The 20,870-nt window shown below is 32.5% G+C and overlaps 3 protein-coding genes across 5 annotated transcripts in view; 2 read left to right on the top strand and 1 right to left on the bottom strand.

Moving 5' to 3' along the window:
• The window catches only part of LOC123700999 (fibroblast growth factor receptor homolog 1), a 71,178-nt gene that overhangs the window by 20,833 nt on the left and 29,475 nt on the right, over positions 1–20,870 (top strand). For all 3 annotated transcript variants that reach the window (XR_006752669.1, XM_045648403.1, XM_045648404.1), the window contains exon 2: positions 5,693–5,837. Coding sequence is in view for 2 of the 3 variants with exons in the window: in XM_045648403.1 (XP_045504359.1) it covers positions 5,738–5,837 (100 nt within the window). In the remaining variant the exon portion in view is untranslated. The remainder of the gene's footprint in view (positions 1–5,692; positions 5,838–20,870) is intronic.
• Positions 1,928–3,809, top strand: LOC123701048 (putative nuclease HARBI1). Its single transcript, XM_045648461.1, has 5 exons — positions 1,928–2,307; positions 2,451–2,734; positions 2,830–2,999; positions 3,218–3,440; positions 3,613–3,809. Exons 1-5 carry the CDS (start codon positions 2,072–2,074, stop codon positions 3,807–3,809), a joined length of 1,110 nt encoding a protein of 369 aa, XP_045504417.1. The 5' UTR covers positions 1,928–2,071.
• Positions 3,765–5,172, bottom strand: LOC123701002 (myb/SANT-like DNA-binding domain-containing protein 3). The gene is made up of 5 exons (XM_045648406.1): positions 4,920–5,172; positions 4,670–4,831; positions 4,382–4,588; positions 4,169–4,240; positions 3,765–4,068 (listed from the first exon to the last, which is right to left on the bottom strand). The coding sequence occupies exons 1-5, from the start codon at positions 5,140–5,142 to the stop codon at positions 3,851–3,853; spliced, it is 882 nt and encodes a 293-aa protein (XP_045504362.1). The 5' UTR covers positions 5,143–5,172; the 3' UTR covers positions 3,765–3,850.

The raw sequence follows: 20,870 nt of genomic DNA, 5'->3' as shown, positions 1-20,870 counted from the left end.
TCATTTTGGAAGCATGTGCAATAACTAAAAAGGAAAAATTATACGAAAAATATATAAAATTCCTCTTTCTATCACATTTCTATACTACTAAAACGTGCTATAATTCACAGATGTAGGTACTAATCGAATTAGCTTTTAACCTTTCACCCACAGAATATTTCAAACACAATATATTTCTCTATTAATAAAGGGCTATCACCGCCCTTGTACCCAATTATTTACACTTCATTTATTTATACCACATATTATAAAACACGGCACGAAAATAAATCAACTGAAAACGAATCGTTGAAAGTTCTATTTCCATTCGAGGGTAAAACAATAAAAAAGCAATGTTACCCTCAAATTCCTGGGCCATATTTAAATGGTAACCCTTCCTCGCTATGATATATGATTTTACGGCACGTGTGAACTGTAACATTGAACAGATTTTAAACTTCAAGTATCAAGCTTTGGTACTGTTACATTCATCTCATGACGATGAGAATTACTATCTTTTACCATAGATAATATGCTTTTAGCAACGGTTATTTCAAACTAACGCTAGAATATCGTAGAAAATATTATTATAGTTAATTGGATTTCATTAGATACCGTGTTTATAGTGTTTTTATAACAATATAAAAAAGTTACGAGCGAAATACCTGCGGAGTGAATGTATCTTAGCTTTAGAAGAAAAGCCTAGCTACGCAGTTAAGATTGGTTTTTCTCTGCTTTAGAGTAATATTTTTCTTAAAATTACAAAATAATACGAAAGTATATGAAAAAAGTTGAATGTATTATTTGAATAAGACCAACGGTAGATAAACCTACCCAAACTCTAAAGGGTTTCTAATTACGTACTTTTAACTGTAAAACCTTCAGCATGCCACACGTGTTGTGACTAATCCAAAATACATCATTTAATCAACCCCTTGTATGTCACTGTATCAAATGCAGCGTTATTTTATACTCTGTTTATTTAATGCTTAATTTTATACGGTGCCAATGAACTCCGGACCAGAGATTATATTTAAAATTATCCGAATGCAGAAAATGCATTAAAAATTTCCTCACAACGTCACGTACTTTTGAATCTGTCCCATTTAATGATGCACGCAATTTTATATCTTAATCAGATGAGTTTTAAGTCAAAATCATGTGAATGCGGAATCAAAATGTGTTGTGGTCATCATTAAAAATAAATACTTTAAATAACAGTTTTTTAACTGCTCGCTGGATTTAGTCGATCGTTGATGGAACATTTAGAAGTTCAGGAATCTCTGGTTATTCTGGTACTATTATCGTAATACCTACGTTTTATTGGATCATCGCTTTTGTTACTGTTGCTAATCTACGCTTCTGTTTCTACTACTTTCATAAACTGGATAGTGGAAAAGGAACGTTAGCTTATAAGCATGAGATCAGATTTATCGACGATGGAATTAGGAAAGGAAAGATTGATAAATTGCTTAACGCTTATGCACTTCATATGCGTAAAGGAAGAACTTGAAATTTACCAGTAAATTATGTACCTCAAGCCAGAAATAAAGGGATTGCGTTTTGACGGTTATTGCATTTCACGCACCCCGTATATCAGTGCTTACTGTTTTATGTCCGTTACGTTTTGAATTTTATTGCCTGGGTAAGTAGGTCTATTTTTGGACATTCACCAGATGGTCGGTAACATTGTTGCAAAACATATTTCTTAGTAGCTAACAACATATTATGACTTATTGTCTACGTTCATTTGCAGCACTCAATTTAGAAACTAATTATTCCAAGGATACAACTAATTATAGCTTCAGAGTTGAAGTAAATCCAGGATTTTAGGTAAGAATTAAATGCTACAAGCATTTGAACAATTTAGGGCCACTTGCAGCAATACTTTAAATCGAGATTTACTGAAACAAAAACTCGATTTAGGTCTACATCTGATTTAACGTCTTGCTCATTATGATTTAGCTTAAAATCTCGATTTAAATTGGCGTCAAAGTTAAACCGGCGTGTAGGTCGGTTTATAGTTGTTAAATCTCGATTTTATTGACAGATAACGTTATTGTAGATTTGTTCTTTCTTTTATTACGTGAAAATGGATTTATTAGCTTTAACAGTGGCGTACAATGATAATGATTTGTTATCAGACGATGACGAGCTAATCGTGCAATATTTAGAAACCCCGTTTTTCTCTCGAAGAGTCTATAATGGAAGTGATTTATATAGCACGTTACGAGATGACGAATTCTTGAAAAGATTCCGGTTAAGTAAACGCAGTGCAACATTCCTGCTTGATAAAATTATTCATAATTTTCCAAATACTTTCAACAGGTAAGCTGTGAATAAACATGTACCTACTAGACTAGAATCCATCCGCCTTCAACTAACCTAAATAAAATGTATGGGTAAAAATACTATTAATACCTAAAAATACCAAACGACACTCGAACCCAAACTTCATTTTATTTTTTCAGAAATGCTGTATCCCCAATGAACCAGCTTCTATGCACCCTGAGATATTATGCTACTGGTAGTCAATTAACAGCTTGTGGAGATGTTATTGGAGCTCATGAGTCCACTGCCTGTAGAATATTGCATCGAGTAACACATGCAATTGCTTCTTTATATTCAGAGTTTATTAAAATGCCTGTTACTGTTGATGAACAAAACAATGTTGTGGCAAAGTTTTATGATATAGCAAAATTTCCCCGTTGTATTGGTGCTATAGATTGTACACATATAAAAATTTTATCTCCGGGTATGTTGAAATATCTTTGTTCTGTTTTTGTTTGCATGTCTATAAATATTAAATATCCAGATTATATAATATGTAACATGTTCTCTTATCAACAGGTGGTGATTATGCTGAAATTTATAGGAATCGAAAGGGCTATTTTTCCATTAATACCCAGTGCATATGCTCGGCTAATTTACTTTTCCTAGATGTAGTGGCTCGTTGGCATGGTTCAGTACACGATGCTAACATTTGGGACAACTGTGCACAAAAGAGAAACTTTGTTCAAGTAGGTATTTTCATCCAATATTAAAAAATTAAGTGAAATATATCTGCACTATCTGGCACCACTCTCTTATTATAACATTACTTACCTAATGTATGTCAGAAATTAACATTAATAAATATTAAATACTATTGAAGTAAATTTTTATTATTCATCTAAGGAAAGTACTACAAACTGAATTTCACACGCAATTTTAAATGCTGTTACTTACTACTTTTCAGGGAGTTTACAATGAAAAATTATTGGTTGGGGATAGTGGTTATTCTCAGACCAGATACATGATGACACCACTGCCTGAAAATACACCTAGTACAAGAGGTGAAAAATTATACCAGGAGTCTCAAATAAGAACTCGAAATGTAATAGAGAGAACGTTTGGTATTTGGAAGAGAAGATTCCCTATTCTTTCAAAAGGAATAAATGTTAAATTACGAAGAGTGCCAGGTAAAACTATTTCCATACCTTAGCGGGTTGCAGACCAAGAGCTAAAATCAAATCAGCTTGGTTTGCTTAGCCGAGTTCTATACATTTGTAATTGCAGTCTGCTGCATCTATGTTACCTTGCTATACATTTTTTGACCTTTATTTATAAAATATCTCACTTATCATTTTACAGGTATCATTGTTGCTACTGCAGTTCTACATAATATTGCAATTTTACAAAAGGATTCAGAACCACCTACAGATGAAGATATACCACATATACATGATATACCAATAGCAATACCAACAAACTCCAGAACTTTGTCCAGAAGTATAGCCGGCAACATTGAACGAACATTATTAATTAATGAATATTTTGCAAGATTATAATTAGATGGATAAATACAAAACAAAATAAAAAATAAATAAATTCATTGTTTTTTATTTAATTCTAATGCATATTTTTCTTTGAGATATTCCAGCTCCATTTTATTTTTTTTCTCTTCAAATTGCAGTTTTTCTTGAGCTAATTTAATTAATATCTTCTGATGTTCAATTTGAAGTTCAGCCAGTTCTTTTTGGGCTTTCACCAGGTCCTTCTTATCCTCTGCTAACTCTTTGAAAGAATGAGATACGTTTTGCTTCTTTCCTGTAAAGTTAAAAAGACTTGTGAAAATTGTTAACAAACCACTCTCATAGAAAAACTGTCTTTAATGAGTGTTATGAAAATAATTACTCTGTAATTTTACCTTTTCTCAATGACTCCAGACTTGGGTCTACCTTCCTTTTCATAATATTTAACCTTTTTTTGTCATCATTGCCTGAAATAATATTACATATTGTTAAATTCTTTTAAAATGATGTCTGTATTCAATTCACTTAATGTATGGGTGCTAAGATTATTTGCACACTGCAAATCTATTCATCAGGGTTGATGCAGTGATAATATCAAAGAACCTTACCATTTTCTACCTGTGGTGAGTCAACTACTATCATATCTATCGGTTGCATCTCTGTATTAATGGATGCTGACTCTTGCTGCTCCTTCATAAACTCTGCATCTCCGTCATAAATAGTGTATAGCCCTTCCAGTGAGGGTCCAATTATTGTTTTGACCTTTTCAATTACAGGGTCACGGCTACCAGATGACTCTGGAGGTGGACCTCCTCCTGTAAACAACATCTTTTTGAAATTATCTGTCAACAAACAAAGCAGTATGCATCACTGCTAACAGTATTCTGAACACTTACCTGTACGATTAATTTCTTTTTTATGTAAAGCTTCTTCTCTTTTTGCATCCTTTACCAACTCCTCGAATGTATTTTTACAGTCTAAACTGCTTGCTTCTGTTGCCTGTGCAACCTGGTTCCAGTCCTGCCCATACTCTTCCACTGCATTGAGTAGCAAAGGTGCTAAAAAAATAATAGATTAATTTTAAATTGTTTATTTTTTAAGTGTATTATGGAATTAATTGGTAGGTACAACTAATGAATATCTTACCTCTGATAGCCATTTTTTCATTAGAGTGCATCTTTTTCACTTTAACTTTTTGGTTTTTGTAACAAGACAACAGTTTGTCTGCCGTTCTGGGGGAGAAATTAGTTTGGGAGTTGTACTCAGCAGTTAACCTTTGCCAAGCCATTTGCTTGTCTTTTGCTGTAGCCCCATCTGTTCTTTTATTTTCTATTATGGGGTATTTTTCTACTAGCTTTAAAAGATGCATTATTTCCGCAGTAGAAAAATTAGGTCCCCTGGATTTCTTCATCATATTGTTCATACTACAGCACAATTTGATATATGTATTTAAAAATAACACGCACACCGCACAATCGCAAACAAACTCGGAAACACAACACAGAATAACGGGAACGTTAAAACTTAAAACAAAACTGACACTGACAAGTGACAGGAAGCACGTTTTTTTGTACACGAAATCACGCTTGACATAACAACGGAACGTAAGGAATGAATGGTGAGTGAATGATGGGCTTAATCTTGATTTAGTTAAATCGAACGTAATTTTAGGACGTGCAAGACAACACCGATGAGATTTAAGTTAAACCGGGTTTAAGAACTAAATCTAGTTTTAATAGAATCAAGATTTTAAAAATTTTGCTGCAAGTGGCCCTTAGGCACAGCAAAACCTTTTTACATCGCAGACGATCTAAATTACGGCGCAAATATTCTATGAATTTCTACAGAAATAACTGCTCACAAAGCGGGTATGTGTATGAGGACAAAAAGGGTTCAAATAGCATGTTTCATTGTTTCAGAGGCTAATGGATCCCAACAAGACGAGTTGAGCTTCTGAGTGAAACATGAAGCGCGCCGCCATTGCGTTTTGGCGCGAACTGCCTATCGCTGTCACTTTGACGTTTGCCATTTTGGCAGGCGTTTCAGCCAGGGACATCGTTTTGGGTAAGTTTAAAAAGCATTTGCATATTTGCATGTTTCTATAATTTTTAATCTATATTTTATAGTTTAAAATTAGAAATTTTTAGTACTTAATTAGAATTTACTTTCTGATGTTTAATGTTTTAAAAATTTGTGATGTTTTAACGCTAAGTGGTGTTCAATTCCTAGGGTTAATAATAAAAATAAATGTAAAATTAAATTTCAACATGCTGTCATAACGAAACAATACAATAATTTGACAGTAATTGCGGTTGAAATTTTTCCAAAAACTCATCTGTATTCATATACAGCAGTTATTAAACATGCATCAACGATAATAACCGGATATAGACGTTATTGTTAGGAAGTGCTAAATCATACAAAAAGATCTGGTCGCCATTTTTAAAAATCACTAGTAAAACCAAAAAACAATGCTAACAATGGACCAAAACACTCATTGAATTTTTATTAACATTAACAATATCAATTGGGTGAATTAAATATTCTTCTAACATCCGTCTTTGATATATTAACAAAAATTTAAAGTCACGCAAAGAATTTAAAGTTTAACGTTACGATCTGCATACAAATGTCAAATCCATTTTTGAACGATGATTTTGGCATTGGAAATGGTTACGTGTGTTTGATTGTATTTGATTGTACCCTGAGTTGCAGTATGAAAATATTGCATAATAATATTTATGCAAATGCGATTGTATGCAAAATGCAACTTTCTTTACTCCGTTGCCGTGGATAGAGTTTTACGACCGAATCGTGACGGTTAAATTGAAACATAGCTAGAATTTAAACAAACATTCTTTATGTCTTCATCAATTCTAATTTCTATATTCAAAAATGTTCTATCACAGACTAAATATTTAAATAACGTTCATTAACTTTTTTCGTCATAAGGTTAAAAAAAAATCAAATTCGAAATTCAAATGATAATGGCCATAAACAAAAATCTCACAGCGGAAAATGTAATTACGTCACGGGCGCAATCGATTGTCGCATGTTCACCCTCTCATTTGGTCCTCATTAGGGCCCGGATGCATAGACAATTATATAAATGACCAATCTAACGTGGCCTTTAGTTTTCCTTCACGACGTACATATCCTTCGCTTTGATCGGAAGGGTGGGGGTCTATTCTCATTGGTCGTTACCGGACGTCATATTTATAATTTACATTGCTTGGTCCAATCAGCTTGGTTTATGTAAATTAACTTATGACATGTAAATTGTAATTTACTTAGATGTGGATTATTATAGCTATTAGTGTTTCATGAAAGGCTTTTAGATATTCATGATAATTATTTATTATTTGTATAAAATGTAATATAAATTAACAGACGATAAAATCTATAATATGTATGTGTAGGTACCTATGTAAAATGTGTATGTCTATAATCTATATTAGTATATTATGTAGTTACGGATCAGTTATTATGCGATATCAAGAAGATTATTGTTTGTTTTTATCTACATTTTTTAATCGATACAATTACCAAAAATATATCAAATCATTTTAAAAACATAGATTAGCTATGGGTCGTCACTAATCACTATTGATAGATAGATGGTTTGATGGTGTTGTTATCCTAAAAAAAAATCTTGCTATTACTTTGTATTTACAGTATTTTTTGAAAATACAAAAACCCCTAAATAAAAGAAACTATATTCCTTACTCATAATATGCTATTTCAAGATCCCCCGCAAGTTGTGTGGCATTAACTTATTTTCGTTTTACGATTCTGTGACATTAACGAGAGCTCAACAAATACTCTTTATCAAAAGTCGGTAAACATTTGCAGTGATGGCAATGTGCGAGTCATCTCGATTCGACCCTAAACAAATATGTTCTGATAAGCGTGGGTTTTTGCGAATTTGTCAATATGTATGTGGGTACTTGGTAAACATCTTGTGATAAGAATTTAGAGAGAGAAACCTTATATATATAGTGTGGGGAGCACAGTCTTAATGTATGTTGTGGTGGGGAGGTACGATGCCAGGAGGAAACTACATCATGCACATCCTATAAATTGCAATTTAAATCTCCACAATTAAAAGTAAAATATTGATAGATTTTTAGAAAGATTCTTAAACACTATCCTTATTGTATAAAAGTCGGTTTATATTACGAATTATCAGAAAGATTACGTTGTTTACTATTCACAGAAAAGCGAGGCATAAGATACAAAACAGGTGTTATTAATTCGCCAGTGCTAGAAATAACATTACTATTTGCTATCTTCAAATCTTTCCTCTTATATAATCATTATATATTGCTGCTAGCAAAGGGACTAGAATTATTTTTTAACAAAAAACTGAACAGGTTACAAATTGTCAGAACTAAACGAAATTGAAATGTGACCACATGTGAGCCGTCTTTCAAACGAAAAAAAAAATCATAATCCGTTCATCCAGTTGAAAGTTCTGACTTCTGAGGTAACAAAATCTTCATATAACAACATAATATGTTATAGATTTTATCCTGAATATTACTTTTAAAAATATAGTCGAATTATCCTCCTCCTTTTTTGAAGTCGTTGAAAATAGGATGAACGCAATAAAAACGAACTGCGATTCTACACAACCGGCCAATTGAGGTAGTTAATAAATCACAGCTATTCGCGACCATTAACTTGTTGTGGGCAGAATTAGGTGGACAGCTAGTTTCTAGGTACAATCACTGCAAAATAAGACAACTAAAAAAATTGAACAAAAGTATCTAGTCCATTGAAAACTACATTTGGGGTTGCGTTTTTTAGAGGGCGCAATTTTATTTTTTTGATTGGGGGTCAGTGTGAAGCTATCACCAAGTTTGTGGGGTCGCCACCCTTGTCCCACGGCCGCCATCTTGAAAATAGCGGTGACTGGTGAAATGGTTTTCAACTAGTAAAGTAATTACTTATTAACAAAATATATCAATTGCCAAACAAACGCTACATAATAATATATCCATTATTATTTCCATGATATTTTCTATCCGGCTTATCGAAGCTTTACTATTATTTGTACATAGCTTTACATCTGTTTTAGCGGCAATTCTTATTCAAGACTGTCTCACAATATCCTATCATAATATGATTATGGTAACGTCTCTATTAGGATGTTAACGTAAGCTATAATTTACTTGACATTGGGTAATATTCATAGAACATTTGTAAGCTTTAAGCTTGTTGTACACGAGCGTTCAGGTAATCATTTTATTTACATAGACATTTGAATATATTTGTTGCATTAAACACTGATTATTTATATTGTTATTGCATATTCTTATTGTTAAACTTGAATCTATATAAATATAACTATAAGTAAGCTTTCGTGCCGATAATTTTGTTTCCTTTTTCGACTCAATTGCTAATGTACTAGATATCGAATTATCAATTGTGATAATATTTCACGCTATGATTTTATAAGCAATCTGAAAACATTGAACATACATTTAAATAATTAGACTAATCTACTTTCTTTTTTAATATTTGCACACCCAATCAATGGGTAGAACGTATTAGCCACATAATATTGTAATTAAAACATCTTTAATTTGTAACTACAGTCTACATTCTTGCAAATAAATATAATTTGAATTTAATAAGTACATGTTTCTTTAGGTAGTAGGTATCACCTATCTAGATATTTTTGCCATTCTATCGATCATCTTTCTGTGTCTTTGTGTATTACTTGCATCGCATAAAACGCAGCGTTCACGCGCTCGTGCAGAATACAAATCAGTCGCGCTCCAACCAGCAGATGGGGAGGACGTCACGATGGGATCATCACGATCTCAACATATTGCACATGCAAACTACGTACCGATCCCAGATATATTCCATAGGATGCACTCTGGCCCTATAAAGGACACCGACTTCCGTTGATATGATGGCTATTCAATTCTAATGGTTATGTTAATCCGTTTTCAGTTTTCATTAGAAATCCATAGTACGTGATTTAGATGGAGCAATATGTTTAAAAAATACTTTTTCTATACACGTGGGAGTATTCTTAATTCTCTATAATCCGGGTATGTTGGCGTACGTGAATAAAATATATTATTTTGTAAGACGATTCAAAATAAGACACCCCTTTTTCATACTAAAATTCACCAGTCATAATCACGCTATAAAAATCAACATTAAATCACCTGCGACCATATATCTGTCATTGTATTGTTTAAAAACGAATGGTTGTAAAACTAATGTCATTTTACAACCTAATCCTTTGACACCCAATTACCCTACCGCATTTAATTGTTATTCCAAGAAACACGCAGTTAAATTCTAGTTATAGGGCATCAAAATCTTAGTGAAATGAGAAAAACAGATTCCGCGATGAGTAAGAGTATATAAGGGTGGACTTAAACGGTCGTAAAAAATTTACAGCTGATAGAAAAATAAATAGCTTCGGCGTGCTCAGTATAAGAGTTGTACAATAAAAAGTTTATATCTGGTAGGAAAATAGAGTAGATGGTCAATGTTACGCATGTTACCACGTGTAAACGAGGTGGAGATTTATTAGGCATCGTACTTCTAGTTTTTCTAGGCTATTTCGCAATAATACGAAATTTGGAGGTTATTTTTAAATACTCGTGGGTGAATATTATTTGCAATTATACAATGTTTCAATGGTAAAGGTTATTGGAAAAATGTTTCAACTTTCCTGATTGAAGACAGAGTTGTGACGCATATTTATGTGAAATCAACTTATGTTCTGAAAAATTCTTGAAATTAAGCATTTGAAATAAAGCCTAAAGGAATGGTAAAGAAAACCACAATAAAAACAATTTTCACAGCAAATCTCTGTACAAGAAAATGATGCATCGCCCAACCGATCGCATAATTCAAATCGATGTTTGTTTTCAAACAAATTCATCAAGTCACGCCCGATTTAGTATATGCCCTTGTGTATGCCATAAATTAGAATTATTTTCTCTCATTTACATGTAAATACAAACAGAGAAACATGATTTACACAACATAGGGTACAATATGTTCTCTTGATCGTTGTAAAATCGGTTTTCATGGCTTTGTGTGAAAATGATCATTCTTTGAGCTTTGTATATGGCTTTAGGATCCCCTAATCTCTGCAGACAAACAGAAGAAGAAATAAGTTGTGGAATGTAATATATTCGAATGCCAACACTTCCATTGTTTAAACTGTCTATGGATAGTTTTCTTGGTATAAGAACTTTGCCATTAAATTCAGTTAAAGTAATGATCAATTTTTACAAAATTTTGGAGAAACAAAAACATCTTGTAATATTATGTTTATGTGACAGCAAAGTTCTTTCAAAGTAAACATATACTTTGAAATGTAAACCAAGATTAAAGAAGCTATTAGTCAATAAAGCTTGTTTGGTAGTTGTGAGTTGTGACTTCAGAAGACAAATGTTATCATGGGCCGGATCGGACTACAGATTATAATTCATTCCTATATGAAGAAGCAATAAATACTTGAAATTGTCCAGTCATGTGGCTCCTGGTTCATGATTAATGTTGCGAGTACAAAATACTCCGAAGTCATATTAATGATTAATATTTTATAGCTGGGTAAATTTTATTTGGTAAATATTGATTCGTAGAGTATGTGTAGATTTTTGAGTAATCCCTAGGTAATTTGGTTGATTATGTAACGTAGAAAATGGGATAAGGTTTTTATAGATTTTTTGTTGTAGGTATTAAAAGACAGATAATAATAATCAATTCATACTATGAAGACTGCGCTAGCTTAAGGAAATGTCTATTTTTATTGCATTTATTAAAATTTACTTATTAAACTGTTTACATCTCTAAATCTATTTCCATTATCAATTATAATAATATGTGTTTATGTCAATATTTCCACGTTTATTCCAATAATTCTTTACTTTAGAGGCATGATAAGCTTGAACAAATATGCAAGCGCAAACATTTAAGTATTAATAGAACAGTGTTAAATATCATCCGGACATATTTCAAAACAGCTGCTCATTGCATTTTCAGGCACCTGCCAATAATTTGTTTAATGCACGTTCGTTTTACACAAAATTATATGGAATTAGACAAATTGACTATTGAGTGAAAGACTGGTAAATTCACGATATGATCAGATATTAAATTAATAATTTACCTGAGCTGTCTTATAATATTTTATAATGTCTGTTCTTGTACTAACTTCGTCAGTACAAAATAGAAGAATAGGCACGTGATTCTTTTCCTTCTTTTTTAACGTCTTTGATATTCTTTACCTACTTTTTCATCTATAGTCATATCATATACCATATCTTCACCAGCAATCATGAAGATTCTTACAAAGTGCGTCTATGATTCCTGTATTCATTTTCTTCTACACCACATTTACAAAGTCTACAACCATCGTTACATTCTCTAAATAGACGTCATCCAATTTACTTAGATATTTCAATTCTGACGAATATCTTTGTCTTCCATTTCTCACATAACCTAATGATGTATGGCTTTCATTACTCATTTATATTCTAGTTATAATTCAACGGAGCGAAGTTATAACGTCATCAGATAATGCAATGAGCTTGCAGTCGTCAAATATAGGTAAATTATTGCGACGTATATTTAACATCACATATTTCATGTGACGTGGCTGCTTTCATGTGCACATTCCCTAGCTTCAAGCGTGTTTTGTGGTAGGTAATAGTTATGCGTAATGTTATTTTGAAGAGATACAAAAAATCATTTTAGTATGATTATTGGTTAATATAAGTTTTGTAAAATAGTAATAATATGAGAATTGTTATTACAGCCTGTTGTTGTCTTACTGTAAAAAAATTCCATACATTTCGCTTCTTTTTTATCAAAAAATGCCCAAAAAGGTTACCCGAAATGTCAGTGAAATTTTAATTAGTCTTCCTTTGTTGTGTGTGAATGCTAATACAACTGCTAATACATTTTCAACCTCCATACACTTTTAAATAGCGCTTCTACAAAATAGAAAACGAGATCAAAATATAAGTTGCATAGTTCCATAGAATGTTCAAAGACGATGTCATTGATATACGTCCAACGGGCAGCTGCCCGCGGTAAATATTTGCTATGCCGTGATTCAGTTCATTAAACTTGTTGCTATTTGAGACTACAGGGATATCCTCAAATTAACTGTTCTGGTAACATCCACAATCTGACTAGTATTGAGTTTAGAATTAGTTGTGTGTAAAGATAGGCCAAATGTGTTAGACCTACGAGTGCTTTGGAGACTGTACTGTAGTAGCCCTGATAAATTTTTTGAACAATAAGATGATATTAATAAAAGATCTGGTTAACCCGATTTAGCAATTATCGTAAAATGGGTTCCTATTATTATTACATACTCTAGAAATTTTAAAAAGTAAATAAAAAGTTGATTTATTTCTATTCAAGAATAACGTTTTTGGAATAGAATGATTTACAAGCTGAGCAACCTATTTCTATTTTGTTCTATGGTAAGTAGTTACCTACGGCTGACATAGAAACTATTGCATGTATAATCATTTAATAATGTCGAAAGCCGTGTCAATAATATTGTAAATAATTAAATTTTACAAACTTAGGATCATCAAAGGGCAAAAAATTTCCTCGAAAACTTTTCCATCTCGCGTTAAATGGGTAACCTAAAGACCATTAGCAATGGGCCGAGCTATGTCAACGCTGGCCAAAGAAGATGATAAATTATTCAGCCAATATCATTCTACAGGAATATCAACTTTATTATCATTGTTAGACGGACGAAATTTGCCTGTTAGCATTTCTTTCATGGTATTCTTACAGGCACATGGTGTCTCCGAGTTCATTTTACAGTCTGTTGCTATTCTAGGAATATTCCACCATATTTTGATGTATTTTCGGCACAGGTGACCAGATGTCGAAGGTGGTTTGTTTCGTTTTGTCGCATGAGTCGCACATGTCCGGATTTATTGGCGGTTTTATTTGCGCTCCTAATTAACTGCTTCTGACTAATTGTTGGATACTGATTTCAGTGTCAGTGTAGGGGTTAGCTAAATTTAGTCTTTACCTAATTATGTACTATGCCCTGTTTGCAAGTCTTTTTATTAAAGGCAGTTTGTATTTATTAATCTAAAATGCCTTATAACACCATCTCATTAAAGCCTATAACATCATCTCACGTTTAAATAGAGAAGTAACTTTGTTATAAAAATTCAGCAGACTAGGATATCCAATGCAGAGTCCATTTTATTATTATAAATTGTAACGGACTACAATTCTGATGACTAATGTCTGAAAAACAGGTATCTTTTCTTTATGCATCAGTATATTTGTTTCTGTTTTTCTCTAAATCTGCCACATTATTTCCGATATCCATTTAACATCAACACATCAAAGGTGGACCGTGTTTTTGCATTTGAAAAATAATTGAAACGCATTATGTTAGTTAAATGTTTTTGCAATACAGTTGCGGCGTTTCAAAGAAACAGTATGTTTGTATATCACGATATTCTCACGAACACGTGTGCATGGAACAGAAATCCTATGCAGTTGTTTATTCGAAAGTTTTATATGGAGGCAATGGACCTATGTTTTAGTAGTCTGTTTAAGCTTATAGAGGCGTGTGGTTAGTGTTGACGTGAAAATTAATTTATGTAATAATGTTTTATTATATCATCATTGAATTATTATCAATGTTCGGTGCATTCATATCATTGAATACTTTCATAACAGTATGTTAATTTCGTCATACGAAATTAGAATATGTAGTTGAATTTAACGATCTCCTACGAAGACTCCCAATAACATTGAACATTATGAAATTTAAAATCTGGTGTTAAAAAATATCCTAACAAAATTGCATAAAAATTTAAATGCAACATACACTCAATGTATTTCTGTACCTGATTTAGCGCACAGATTTATAGCCTGTCTTTTTTTGTCAACTTTATTTACATTAAAAAACCCGAGGCGTCAAGTTGCACAAAAAATGGCGCAAAAACGTTAAAATAAAGCGTGAACTTTTGACTTTCCGTGCTTTTAAAAGTCCTCGTTTTATAAACCAACGTATCTACCCAAAAACTACGGAGGTTTTCAAGTCGTAGCATTTTTTGTGTAATTTTGACTAAATTGCATTTTTTACAGTACTTATACATATAAATTAATAACAAAATACTACATAACAACTTATTATAATTGGGTAATTTGGTATTTATAAATGTGATCATTTCAGTTAATTAGATGTGAACAAAATTCCTAGATTTTCATACCGTAACTATCCGATGAAATCAGTCAAACCATCAGTTTCGTCTATCAGCAAGACATACAAAAACGGCGTATATCCCTAAAGATTCCAAGTAAAATGAAACATTTATATTGTATCCGGAACCGTTGTTTTTAAAGCAAACAGACAAACATATCACATAACTTCTCACTCGAGTTACAATAAAAACAAGCGTTCCGCTTCTACACGTAGCAGAAGCTGTATAAGTTTAATTTATCGGTTCATTGTAAAATAATACGATTGTTATAGTATTTTTTAAGTAATGTTATACAATACAGAATACCATAAAAAAAATTATAATCATAATCTCATTGAGTTGATAGAAGAAATTATGACATGAAGATGTATTTCCATACTTACCTTGTGTACCTTACCTTTGAAACTGCAATATTATAATATTCAAAATAAGTCGGGATATTCTTACAAATAACAATGTCTCTGCAAATGTTCATGGGCGATCGCTTACTATCAGGCGATCCACCAGCTTTTGCTTTCTAGATGCTGTAGATATTGTATCCAAATACGAAAAACATTTTTATTGTATGATAGAGAAGCGCTTGACTACGATCTCGCCCACATCTCGCCTGATAGTAAGCTGAGATGTGGCCTAAGATGGAGCGCGCCCTAGAAGGTACCCGTTCACTCTTTTCTTGAAGACCATGTTACAATAATAATAATTTACTTGTTTTTTAACAATCATGATATTAAGTACTTCAATCTCCACTTAATGAATAAGTAATGAATTTAAAACCTTCGTCCAAGAGGACATCAAACTGATCATTATCTAATAAAATATTCAATAAAACATCCAGACGTCTACCATAACCACAGATATTACAAAATCTATTACGATTTTCGCGCGGCAAAACCTATAATCTTCTTGCTATCGTAATTTAGACTTTTGTACTTTTATTTAAAGGTTCAAAATGTATTATAGGTATTTGTAATTTGGTGCAATTTAAAAGGATTATAGTGCACCGTGACGCGCAAATAATCGCATAATAACTTTGATTGTTCCGCATATTTTTTATCTGTCTGCAGTGGGTAACTGTTGTTGGAGGTCATTGGAGTGGCCACAAAAAGTGAGTTTGTCCAGAAATTTGAAGTGGTCTAGCCGTCGTAGATGCATGCTGCAGGGTTACGGATACTGCAAATGATGTGTTTTTATTGGTTGTCTGACATCATTCTAAAATGTTTGTAATATTATTCGATACTCGTTAAGACTTATTTTTGAAATTATTGATATTTGCTTTCGACATTTTGAAATAATTTGAAAGGACATGAAGTTTTTATTTTAAATTATTGCATTATATTTAGCTGTATGTTTATTTTAAAATAATTGTAAGTAGGTACCTACCTAATACTTGATTTCTACCCTACTATGTCTGATTTCTATAAAAAATATTTTACCTGACACGTTTTGAGAAACGTTCTTAAAATATAAAATGAAGTGGTTAACAGCTACATTAGGTATATAATTATCTCTTAATAATATTGACAAAAATTACTAGAAAATCGATTTCGGTCTTACCTAGATAATTTAAACCATCTGTTTAGGACGATATAATTATGAATCTTAAAAGTCAACCGCTCATGCAAAAAAAAGGTCGAACTACTTCTAAATAAGGTTATCTGGTGACGATACTTATAAATATTTGATGCAAAAACACTTAATGTATGGCATTAAAATTTATCTGACCCACAAAAACATCAACAATTCTAATCATAAGGACTTTTTATAATCCCTTAAAATATGTATTTTAATATAAAATACACTCACCGGCACGGAATCTTGGCCACTGCAAAATTTTGCGTAAAATAACACTATTTCTTTTCTACTACAAAAATCAATAAAAATTTAATCAAAACTAGTTACTTTAATGTTTTAACTAACTTTTAGTAATAATTGGAAGTTTATAAGAAGTACTATCGCGTAGATATGAATTAAACAAGAATATACGCTTTTCCTGTGAAATTTAAATGATTTCTTAAAAAATGCACAAAAATTAGAAAGAACGTTTCCATAAAAAAAAATTGAATCTTTTAATATAGGGTGTTTCCTTCTCTTGCCTTAAACACTGTTTGCATCCAGTCTGGCATACTCTAGAAGACATTTTTGATGTCCACTTGAGCTATAGTGTACCAAACGGCCCCAGCTGTACTTCTAAGCTCATCTAACATTGGTGCTGGGTTGGAATCGAACTTTATGTTTCTTTTTAGCATGTCTCAGATGTGTTCTATTGGATTAAGATCCGGGCTACGAGCTGGCCACTCCAATTTTTCAATAATAACCTATTGAAGGTACTCTTATACGCATCGTACGACACGCGGACGTGCGTTATAGTGTATTAGTAGCAAATTTTATTCTCTGATAAACCTGTAATAGGGCTGAACATGTTTCTGGAGAATTTCTTCGATGTACCTGATCAAATTTAAGCCATTATCTACGATAACTAACTCCGTGCGAGCATCGAAACTTATACCTCCCCATACCATTATTGACCCTCCATGAAAAATCGCAGTTTGAGTGTGGTGATGGGTGAAAACCTCTCTTCTCGTCTCCTCTATAATGACTCTTGGCTATCAGAAGCTCGTAAAGTGCCTTAGCAGTCATCTGTGAACACCTCACGAGCGCACTGGCTGTGGGTCCAGTTTTCATGTTCTCGTGCAAAACGAAGACGTGCTTCTCTGTGATGTCTGAGGAGTTCTGGACGGCGTGCTGGTCTGCAAACCTTCAAATTAACTTCCTTCATTAGTCTTCTCACCGATTGCTCACTCACATTTATTATCCTGGTGTTTTAGAGTCGGTGGCGTATCTCAAAAACTGTCAGAAAGCCATTTCTGAGTATCTCTTGAACAATAAACGGGTCTTCTAAAGCTGATGTGCACCTCACGCCTTCATTTCCTGGTCTGCACGTGTAGCTGCCAGTCTCCTGGTATCTTCTCTATGCATAGTGCATCGCCGAACGTGGTACGTACTGTACATTAGGTACTTTATGTTGCGGCAGTCATTGGTCTAACATTGTGATGGCCTGAGCAGGTTTTTCAGATGTTAACGGCATTTTTTATTGTTTGTTATGATCATTGACTACAGTACAACAATAACAATATCTTAAAACGGCATAAACGATATCGAAAAAAGTTTAAAACGAACAATTCGTAACTTCGGCTTAACCGCACAAATCACAAATTTCGAGTAACTCTTAAAAAGTGGTAAAAGATTATTCTCAAACTTAATGATTTCTTACCATAAAATTAAACAAATAATATGTTAACATATCTGCATACAAAAAAATCGTGAAAAACACTTCAAACTTTTTTTATCGGCAAATTTGCAAGTGGCCAAGATTCCGTGCCGGTGAGTGTATCTAAAGCAGCAGTGAAAAATCGATTAAAATCATTCAGACATTTAACTCCACTCATAACCACATCTTTTTTGGATATTACACCCGAAGAACAAAGCTTCAATTAACCATGAATGTTATCTATAGAAAGCCGATTAATAGTTCTGCATACCTAAAAATACCCAATATCCCATAGTACGTGCATTAAACTCAATCTATTTCAGTGAACCCACCCCACATCTCAAGGGCATATTTACTTTGCGGCTAAATGTTTTCTTTCAGCTATTAAACGCTATATATAGTTGTGTTTGTGTTACTGCGGTTTTCTGCGAAGTTTGTATGCCTTGTTACGATACAAAGTATAGCCTATTATCCTAATAATTGTGTATAGTTTTGTAATAAACTGTGTTTTTCTGGGAGGATGTTCGCGGTTTTCTGTTTAATCGATGTTAAAATTAAACTGACTTTTCCATTGTAAGCATCTTATTCAAAGCCAAGACAAGGCCTGCAAGACTTGTAGATCAAACCCTAGATACGGATTTATGCTAAGAGATTTAAACCTTTCAAAATTTTATGACATAATTAATTATAGCAAATTGTAAGATTGAATAAAGTATACAATAATTTCACAAAATACATATTGTGTAACTTGCACAGCGTCAAAAAAGAAATAAAATTATTATTGCATCTACATAATATTATTACAAGACAAACAAATTTAAATACCAACTAATTGCACCACGTACAGCCAAGGTGCAAAGATATATTTACACGCTAAGACGTATAAGTAAAGGTAAGATACTCGATGTGGGCAATTAGCAAAGTATACAGATGTTAATACTGTTTGCCTTCCACTTCTGACAGTACTGTAGTTGACAGCTGTTGCAGTGGCGCCTATTTCTTTAGTAAAGACTTCTTTTGTTTGATCTTTACAATATTTTAAGTCATTTTTTGTCACGTATATAAATTAACTTTATGATATAATTTTTATGTTATTTTATGTCACATATTTTAAGTTAAATTTCATTAATTTGATCATTTTTTTGAAAAAAACCTTAAGAAATAGGAATATTTCGTTCTGATTCTGCGGCAAATATTAATAAAAATTTTAACAAATGTAGGTACATATTTTTAATTTTATCTTATGAACTATATAACTATGACCATTTATTACGTTTATAAAATAAAGATAATTTATGGTGCATAAAATGTATATTAGTCGTTTACGGCATGGAAGTAAAATATAATTATACGGCCAGAAGATTTAACTTGACTAATTTTAACATATTTTATGTAACATAAATTTCGTATGAGATATTAAATTAACCTGAATTTGGTATCTAGTTGTAAGTTACTAGTTACTACTACAAAATTATTTAATTTTTACTAAAATTAACATTGGAATGAAATACTTTAACAAAAAAACTGTAGACCCAGCTATTTAATAAAAGTTAATAAAATAGTGAATACTACTTTTATACTAGAAAGTGTGTATATTAAATAGCTGTAAGTAAAACCAACTTGTAAGGTATTTTTACAACTTTACTTTAATCTTAAATTACTAAGTTTACCTGTTAGAGCTCTAACAGACGAACGGCAAGTGTGAACGGTAGAGCCTACATCAGCCGTCGCCACCTGACGACGGCAGCCGTCGACGTTTGGACTGCTGCAGCCGACACTTCGACGACTGCCTGCCGACGGTGGCTGAAGTAGCCTCTGCCGTTCACAACTTGCCGTTCGTCTGTTAGAACGCTTAGGCCTTAGACAACATTTATAGGTATACTCGCATTCACTTAATACTATAAATCCTTATAAAATCGCAATTTAAATTAATTAGGAAAAGTACTAAGTACTGATAAGGATCTTGCCAATTAACTACATCACTACGGCGTTACGATTATAAAATACTTAAAAGCATAATCTGCTTTAATGAATCAAAAGAATAAAATCAAAGGAATAAATCCAATACATAAAAAGTAAAAAAAAAAACATTCACTGAAATATAATTAATTAAGAGACTTTGCGTCACTTTCATTTTTAAAATCGCAACACATTTATCTTCTGAAGTAATTATTCGTTGAATCCTCTTTTTAATGTTCGTTTTTTTTTGTATCAACTTTTACGTTTCATTCAACAAAGAATTGTCTTCTTGATATCTTTTATGTTCGGATTTGTGATGATTATTTTTAACCGACTTCAAAAAAAAGGAGGAGGTTATCAATTCGGCCGGTATATATTTTTTTTTTATGTATGTACACCGATTACTCCGAGGTTTCTGAACCGATTTACGTGATTCTTTTTTTGTTCGATGCGGGATGGTGTCGAATTGGTCCCATAAAAATTTTATTCGGATAGGCCCAGTAGTTTTTATTTTATGAGCATTTTTGTCTGTAGGTATTTGTAAATTTTGCAAGTGCAAGTTTGAAGTCGGTTGTTTTTAACGCAGTTATCACTTGTGCATTATTCCATCTAGAAGCATCTAGTCATAAAATAGAT

This window comes from Colias croceus, chromosome 20 (assembly GCF_905220415.1).
Source record: "Colias croceus chromosome 20, ilColCroc2.1".
Classification (NCBI taxonomy): Eukaryota; Metazoa; Arthropoda; class Insecta; order Lepidoptera; family Pieridae; genus Colias; species Colias croceus.
This window is presented reverse-complemented; position numbering and strand designations above follow the sequence as displayed.

Excerpts from the sequence above, each read along its gene's own strand:
- LOC123701048 (XM_045648461.1), top strand. The coding sequence starts at position 2,072 with ATGGATTTATTAGCTTTAACAGTGGCGTACAATGATAATGATTTGTTA. Across the intron at positions 2,308-2,450 it reads TTTCCAAATACTTTCAACAG|AAATGCTGTATCCCCAATGA; the intron begins GTAAGCTGTGAA and ends TTATTTTTTCAG. Across the intron at positions 3,000-3,217 it reads AAAAGAGAAACTTTGTTCAA|GGAGTTTACAATGAAAAATT; the intron begins GTAGGTATTTTC and ends ACTACTTTTCAG.
- LOC123701002 (XM_045648406.1), bottom strand. The coding sequence starts at position 5,142 with ATGCATCTTTTAAAGCTAGTAGAAAAATACCCCATAATAGAAAATAAA. Across the intron at positions 4,589-4,669 it reads AAAAGAAATTAATCGTACAG|GAGGAGGTCCACCTCCAGAG; the intron begins GTAAGTGTTCAG and ends TGTTGTTTACAG. Across the intron at positions 4,069-4,168 it reads TCTGGAGTCATTGAGAAAAG|GAAAGAAGCAAAACGTATCT; the intron begins GTAAAATTACAG and ends TTAACTTTACAG.